Source organism: Vombatus ursinus, unplaced genomic scaffold (assembly GCF_900497805.2).
Source record: "Vombatus ursinus unplaced genomic scaffold, bare-nosed wombat genome assembly UNPS02014791.1, whole genome shotgun sequence".
NCBI lineage: Eukaryota > Metazoa > Chordata > Mammalia > Diprotodontia > Vombatidae > Vombatus > Vombatus ursinus.
This window is the reverse complement of record NW_020954569.1, coordinates 73,364,320-73,372,772: the sequence shown is the minus strand read 5'-3', so window position 1 is coordinate 73,372,772 and position 8,453 is coordinate 73,364,320. Positions and strand designations below refer to the sequence as shown.

At 32.7% G+C, this 8,453-nt stretch overlaps 1 protein-coding gene across 5 annotated transcripts in view; it reads right to left on the bottom strand.

Annotated features, from left to right (window-relative positions):
* Positions 1-3,084: 3,084 nt before the first annotated feature.
* The window catches only part of POLI (DNA polymerase iota), a 35,426-nt gene continuing 30,057 nt past the window's right edge, over positions 3,085-8,453 (bottom strand). For 4 of the 5 annotated variants that reach the window (XM_027869045.1, XM_027869048.1, XM_027869047.1 and 1 more), the window contains 2 exons: positions 8,070-8,275; positions 3,085-6,523 (listed from right to left, as the gene is read on the bottom strand). In XM_027869045.1, coding sequence (XP_027724846.1) covers positions 5,702-6,523; positions 8,070-8,275 — 1,028 coding nt within the window. In that variant the 3' untranslated portion in view covers positions 3,085-5,701. The remainder of the gene's footprint in view (positions 6,524-8,069; positions 8,276-8,453) is intronic. The other variant, XM_027869049.1, reaches the window with a different exon arrangement.

Below are 8,453 nucleotides of genomic sequence, written 5' to 3'. Positions count from 1 at the left end.
GACAAGTCACAAAACTGCAAGACTATCACACATTGCATACCGTTGCTATTTAAACAATTTAAACAAAGTAGTTTGTATGTTGCAAACAATTCGAAGATGCTTTTCTGCACTAGCAATTTAGCTAGTCAGGATTCCTGATCCTTATAAATCACTATGATTTCTAAGGAGATAAAATCTCCAAGAACACTATTCCTATTGAAAAAATCTTACATCAGTATTCTACCTACCCTTTGAAAAACTGTATACCATTTTCACACTTTGGCCTTAACAGTTACTGAGTTTTTCCTTCAAAAAAGATAATCAGATTATATGTGTGTAAAGGCCAAAGAGTCAGGATAAAAGCACAGCTCCCTAAAGGAAAGCCACTTCCAGCTACTCTGGTAGTCTCCCGATTTTCCAGAAGACATATTCCTCTATGTCTTTGCAAGAGGAAAAGTAGAGAAGGAAGGATTCCTAAGGAGAAAAATATCACTTTTGAAGCCACTATGACCTAAGAGAACAGGTCAACTACAGACAGAATCTATCAACTCCAACTCCCTCAGTGCTGGCTGCTCTGTTTTCTCTAGTTAGAATATTCAGAAGATACTTATTAATAACAAAGTAGTTAAAGCTATGGTTTAGAATGCATCATGTTTTGTTATCATGCCAACTTTTACTAGGACCTGTTCTAAGAAACACAGTAATTTTGCAGATCCTTGTAATTCTCTCATGTGATATAGAAGTAGAAACATATTTCCATTTTGCCCATACTGCAAGTGAATATTGTAAATTAAGTGACTTGTCTTCTATGGGATACATGTAGCTAAAGACAGAAGAAAAGAGTAGAGTATCTTTTAATTCTTACTCCCTGACCTTCCATGCTTTCTTTCTTATATAGTATTTAAAATTTCTAAAGGAAGTTTAAAGCATTCCTGGATAGCTAGGATATATACTGATTAAGTATAAGAAAGCTGTGTATCATAATTTTGAAAAGATGGGTAGTAATATCCAAATAACACAGAGATGATTTTGTATTTACTATGACCAGCTACAATTCTAAATTTCATTATCATCTTTCATCATTTTCATTGATTATACTATATATTTTTTCTGATATTCTGAGAACTGTATACCAGTCTGCCTTACTTTAATTCCCATACCAAAAAATTTTCTTACATTCTTATTCACTATTACTCATGACAAACTGGCTCTCACTGTCACTAATAATTAGAGAATACTAGTCTGCTACACAGTGGAGGACTCTGACCTGATTAAGCCTGTAACTGGAATCTCAAGACTGTTGACTTCGTTTTTGTTTAGTCCGTCTCTTTGTAAATCTGTGGACTATAGGGTCCATGGGGTTTTTCTTGGCAAAGATCCTGGAGTAGTTTGCCGTTTTCTTCTCCAGTGGATTAAGGCAAACAGAGGTTAAGTGACTTGCCTGGGGTCACACAGCTAGTGAGTGTGTAAGGCCACATTTGAACTCAGGTCTTCTTGACTCCAGGCCCAGCTCTCTATCAACTGAGGCATCTAGCTGCCTCCAATAAATTACTCCATCTATTTATATTTTTTCTCACTTTTCCTTCTCTTTCATTAATATGACTATGGAATGATTCTGGTAACATTTTCTTAAACAAAGTAGTATTGTTTATTTTGACTGTGTCAACTCCAAATAGAAGCTTGTTTGTAGAATTCTAATCATAAGAACTTAAAACCCCTTACTTTTCTTTGATAAAAAAATGAAAGCTTTAGTTTGATAAACATATTTTTAAACTGATTAAATGTTTAGTCTTAAAAAGAATTTCAGTAATCATGTCAACTGGAATACAAAATAACTTTGTAGATTTCTATAGATGTTTTTAGCCCATTACATATTTTTGAACTTTTGTCAAAGTTCCAACAAGTGCTATTCAGAGAATCAAGAAAATAAGTAACAGATTATCGATCATCAGAATTACATGATATATTCTATCAGTAAAAATTTAATATATACATTTCTGTTAATTCAGACAATTTAATATGTAGCAAAGGCATTATGGTCTTGCTAAATTAATGGGATGTGGCTATTAAAATCAGCTTAATTTATAGATCAAAAGATATTCTTCTAATCTCTCATTATTAATAGACATTGCCAAGGGAGCTTAAGGTAGGGATGAAAAAAATCAGGAGATAATGTTATGGCTATTGTTAGTAATAAAAAACTAGGAAATAAGAAAATATAGATAATAAGTAAATAGATAAGTATTAAGTAAAATAACATTTTGAGATTTACCAAAAAAAAAATGAGTTCCTATTTTTGGTACATATTTGTTGAAACAGAAAAAAAGAAAACCTGGTAAGATTCCCTTCTTTTTCAATGCATTTTCCAATAGGCAAAGAGCATCCATTCACATGACAAATTTTCCTTATAATATATATTCTATATGAATAGTGATAGAATAGGCAAACAGAAAATAAAGTTAATTTAATATATTCCTATTATATATATTTCTCCAGGATGGGATAGAGGGTGATAAAGAGAATGACGACGGTAGACTGATACATTTTTGTGAAGAATTTTTTTTAGCTTGCTCAGTTTATCTTGATATATAATATTACCTATAAATTTGTAACAAAAAAACTTCCAGATTTTTTTTTTTGGAATAGAAAAATAGAATTTGATTTCTATTACCTTTCCCACATCACAGTAAATATGGTAAAATTATTCCAAGATGAAGGCCATGAAACATCATTCATTCTCATCTAAGGATCTGGCTAGCTAATTCTGTTCAATTTTAAACTTCTTCAGCAATTGGAAATAGATGTTAAGTCCATTGCAAATGCCACAGGACCCAAACTAGACAGATAAAACATGATGTGGACTACTGTTCTCCCTAGGATTTTACTTTTTGTTCTATGTAATTGATATATCTGGGCTCCTCCTTGCACTCCACTAAAATTAAGAAACGCTTTTCAAAAGGAAAGTGTACCCAATCATGTATTTCCTAACCATGGCTACTGCCATGATTCTAAAAATGAAATTCAATGCCTGTGTACATATACAAGAATACCATCTGAACCAATGCTTCTACCTCCATGTTCTGTAAAAAACAAGAGATAAAACAGTTTGCATTACTGAGTTTACTTTATAAGCTAAAATGTCTTACTACAACATATCACCATACTTGTATCTCCTGACCTTGCCACTGTTCCTACCTTAGCATCTATGACATTAATGAATTACAAAACCATTGAGGTCATTGATGAAATGTGGTACAGTGGAAAAACTACTGATCTTAACAAACAGAATACTTCCGTTTGAATCTTAGCTCCAGCACTCACTAGCTGTGGGACTCTAGGTGAGTGACTTTACTTCTCTATGCCTCAGTTTTACAATTTGCAAAATAAAGATAATTTGTAATAGCTATACTACAGTTTGTGAAAAAAGGACTTTATAATTTTTTTTTAAGAGAGATATCATTGTCTTTCCTGGACACAAAACATTCACGGGATTTAGATCTGAAATGAACCTTAAAAATCATCTAATCCAAATTTCCCATTTCATAGATAAGAAAATTATAGCCTAGAAAGGCTGTGATTGGTATGAAATTACTCAGTGGTATGTATGCAGTAGACACAGTATTCAAACCCATATATCTGGACACAAAATTCAATGTTCTTTCCAAACTACCACATCACCTCCTTAACCAGTTGTGGTCTTTTCGAGAATAATTTGGAAAAAGGGTATTAACCACAGAGAACACAAGCTCCCTGAGGCCAACAACATCATCGTTTTTTAATCTTTGTATCTTCAGTGCCATTTATATAAAAGGACTTAAAAAATTATTGCACTGCATTGAAACAAGTTCATTTTGAAAAGTGGCCTCGAAAAAGGACAGTTGAGTAACGTGACTGGTCGGAACAAGACAGAAACTTCTCAGCCTGAAAAATCATAACAATTTTGAGAGAAAAGGGTCTTATCCTCTTCCTTTTAAGGTTTTTCAAAACCATACTGGAAAGTCGTATGCATTCCTAAAAAAGATTTGTTTCTTAAACTTAGTCATGGCCTATTTATGTCTCTTACTCTTTTATACCTATTCCAAAGCCATCTGTAAGCTAATTCTACTCACCAGGACATATGATTGACTGACAGTTGATAATGATTGGTCAAGTACATCTCATATGCTACGTTTATCAATTGTGCCACAACTAAGAGTTTAGGTCAATATACTTTAGATAGCTTAACTATGTTGTTAAACCCTGAAATCATCCAAGGTGATAGATCACTTGAATATCAAAAAGGAAATTATCTGATAGAAGTTATGTCCTCTATGAGCCTCTCTGATGAGTTTAACTGTAGAGAACTTATAACATTTGGAGAATTTAAAAAATGTTTTAAATAAAGGACATCTATAGCAGAGCTCCAAATAGTTACAAGATGTTGAGCCTTTATCATTCCTGCTAGAAATTTCATTTTAGCTGCCTTCAAAATACTTGTGCTATAATTTTTCTTTGGGTTATAAAGGGAAAAGGCCTTCAGTAACCACTGACTACTTAAAATCTAAGGGAGTCCAAACACAAAGAAAGATATTAGAATCTTATACTCACTTGCATGCATATTGCCTTGTAAACAATCTCAAGTTTTTTCCTATAGATTATTTCTATATAGACCAAAAATTTCTTAAGATGGGCCATGCTTGTCAATGGAGATACCTCCACCATATCCTTAAATATCAGTTTCCTAACCAGTGTTCCAGGGTACTTTGACAAGTTACAAAGATACACTTATGTCACAAGCATGGGGTATCATTACTCTGCCAATTTTTGACCTGGAAGGGGAAGTTGGAGATGATTAATAACTGAGATGAAAATAATATTTTTCTCATATTTGATGGCAAGGAGTTCCAGCTTCAAATATGCAGCAAAAGCTGTAGAAATATCATATCTACTCCCCACAGTCCTGTATAAAAAATGGCAAGCTAAAATTCTCCCTTACTTACCATCTGGGTCAAAATAAGAGTTCTTAGGACAACCCCACCTTGTACACTGAAGTCCTAATGCCAGTATACCCTTAATTTTTCCCTATGGAGTCTTCACCTTCTTGCACCCACCTGCCCCTCCCACCCCAGCCAATAAAAGCTAGTTGAACTATTTGAACACACAGTGACTGGAACCATCCATTAAACCTGAATATTTTGTTGTCAGCTTATATTACGGAATGTATGTTAGTTACCCGAGGCAAAGTCAATGTTTTTATAAGTTGGCTGAAACTAAAGTTTTCCATATTTTCATATCTCTCAGTGAGCTGAGGTTCTTGGGCTGCTTCAAATTTCAAAAAGGAAACATTTATTGCTATTCTTTAACTTCCTACAGTTCAGCATTATGTGGAAATTTAAAATTTACATATGCATGCATACATTTCCCAAATTTATGGAATATGTACTAATGCTGACCATGATATTCTTTTTATTGAAAATCTTCAATATAAAATAGCTTAAAAATGAGAGGAAGATAATACTTTACATTATTCTGATATGAACACTTCTATGCTTTATGTAAGAGTTTACCTCCCTTCTGCTGTTTGTGCTTTACTGGAATGTTTCATATTAGTCAGATTTCTACATTACTGAATACCTAATAAACGGTTTAATATCAAACACCTTAATAAGCTGTTAGACTGAGGGGAACATAATGTTGTTGCTATTTGCTTAGCATATATTTTTAGATTTTTTTTCCATCATGCTTATTCATGTACAGTTTGGAAAGAGGATCCTGTTCTTTTCCACTCAGCCAAAAGTTCTTTTTGAACATCTTCTGGTAATTCAAAAAAAACTGCAGGGTCAATGCCAGAAGGAAAAGTAATTTCCTCCTCTGAAGATTCTTGTTCTTTGTTTTCTGTAAGACTGAGATGCTGAGAAACTGAGCCTGTAAGCTGCTTATGGCTATCTGCAGTGTGACTTCTGGAAAAGAGCTGCTGACTTTGTAAGTTTGGGAAAGAATGGAATATAGACACAGCAGGGTTTGTATTTGAAAAATGGAATCCTTGGGATTCTTTAGGTCCTTGACTCATTCTTTCATCTCTCAGCTCACTGTCTAAATAGTGAGGAGAATCCTTTCGGCTAAACAGGTAAGTGGAACCAGTGCTACTTAAACCTGATGTACCTGGTTCACTGGTAGATATAGAGGCTAACTGTTTGCTATTGGATAAATGATCTCTGGGATTTGAAATGATGTCATGCATTTGTTTTGAAGAAAAGAAAGATAACACTCCTTTAGAGGCATGTAATGGACAACTCAAACTTCCCTTTCCTTGAATTTTTTCTCTAGTTTTGCCAGAAAGGATTTCTTCTTGAATATCTACTGGAAGCTGCTTAAAGACTTCATGGTCAATACCCTCAGGAAGTGAGTGAAATGGAAAATCATGAATTTCTTTTTCTTTAGTAAAATTTGAAGTATCTACTGGAGACTCTCCAGTTTTTATGCTTTCAATTCTTCCACTTGGTAGAAAATCCCAGTTTATTTCCTTGTCTTGTGAAAATTCTTCCATATGAGTATCTTTCATTTTCTAGAACACAAAAAAATTTAAAATATAAATATATGATCTCATAGATAAACTGCCCATGACACATCCATGTTCATGCTAGGATGTGTCTGTCCATGTTAAGACATGAATTAATACATTACTCTAGATATAAATCTAGGAGCATGCACTTTTCCCCCAATAGGCTTCAAAACTTCCTGTGATTAGTTTCAAGTAAGTATGATTAAACCATAGCAATCTAGTTCTGTCATGTGGTTCTCATATCACTAACCCTATGATTCATGACCTATCCTCCCAGGTAGGTGAATTGCTAATGTTACAAACTAAACTGGCTAAAACCAAAATTTTAGGGCTAGAAGGAGCCTTAGAGATAGTATATAAGTCTAACCCCTTCATTTTATAGATGATGAAACTGAGACCCAGGGAAATTAAGTTATTTGTCCAAAGTTACTTTAAAGATAAATTCCTGCACAGTGCAATAAGGACAATTATTTGAGAAAATTACTACTCTGAAGAATAACAGAAACACCAGAGAAGAAAAATCATTACTATGATATTTATAAAACACTATTATCAATATATAAAGATAATTTTAAAAATTTATATTCTATGGAACTTTGGCTAAGATATTTTTTTAATCTTGTCTTAAAAGTTATCTATATAATCTCACTGAATTTTTCTTATTTATTGTCTCTAGCACATAAGCAACTAGATATTACTTATATCACTAATATTTTTTAAATTAAGTGCCTACTTAAATTTATAACTGGCATAAGCTCATCACATTAATAAATATTATTTGATAAAACAGACTTTAACATTCTAATTAGATGTTTGTTTTCATTTTAAAATTACAAATTAATATTTTAAAACAGTTTCAGTAACATTTACAATAAAAAATTAATTGCTGCAAATTAAGAAGTAAATTGACAGCCTTATTCTAGATGTGAATCATATAGTTTAAAATAGTGTTTTTGTTAATCATTCCATTTTTGGTTATCATAGCTAAGGGCCAACAAATTATTGTTGTATTTTTTAATCATCTGAAAATATCACTGACTTTTGCCAGCTTTTACTATTTACCTCTGACATGAGTGTCACTCAATAGCCCATCTATATAATGTATATAAATGCTGCTGTTATAGCTCAATAAAATGTCAGGATAAGTAATTGAAGCATTTTAATGAAAATTCATTTGCCTTCTTCTATGGAAATGAAAATTAAAAGGTCTTGATTTTTTAAGCCTGTTTCATAATACCCAGTACAATCTGAAAACTTATTTCTACTTCCAAAATTCCAAGTTTCTCTACCATTTATGTTACACAACGTATATGATCAACAAAAGAAATCATTCAGCTGTTTTAATCAATGGCGTAAGTTTCTAGATTCGATGAACATTTAATGTCAAAATCAGATGAACAAAAGACTCTAATAAAACAGTAACAACTGGGAATATAAATGAATAAAAACCTAATCCAGAGAAAGCAGCACACAGTACCAGAGCTGGACTCTCATGACCTTAAACACACAATCTAAACAACCTAGTTATTTGCCCAAACCCTGCACTTACATAAGTGCGCTTGCCAGAGTGTGAAGTTGTTGATGATGATGGTGTTAAATAAAATTCGATAGATCCTTTCTTAGAGGTAGGTAGTGATTTAAGATTGGAGAAGCACACACTTAGAAGGGTAAGATGAAATGGCATCTTCACATTTACCATATTTCGAAATAGTTTCATAAGTATATCAACCATTGGGGTCATAACATCATAATTTCCTAAATGAATTATTTAAAAGAGGTAAGAAAAATAAATGCATTTACATGAATTATTAGAATCAAGAGCTTAATTATGAATAAGATAGATTTAAAGCACTGATAAAATCAAGAAAATAAAACCTAGGATACATATAATTGAGGTATCTTACAATAACATGGAAAGCCAAATGATTACAAG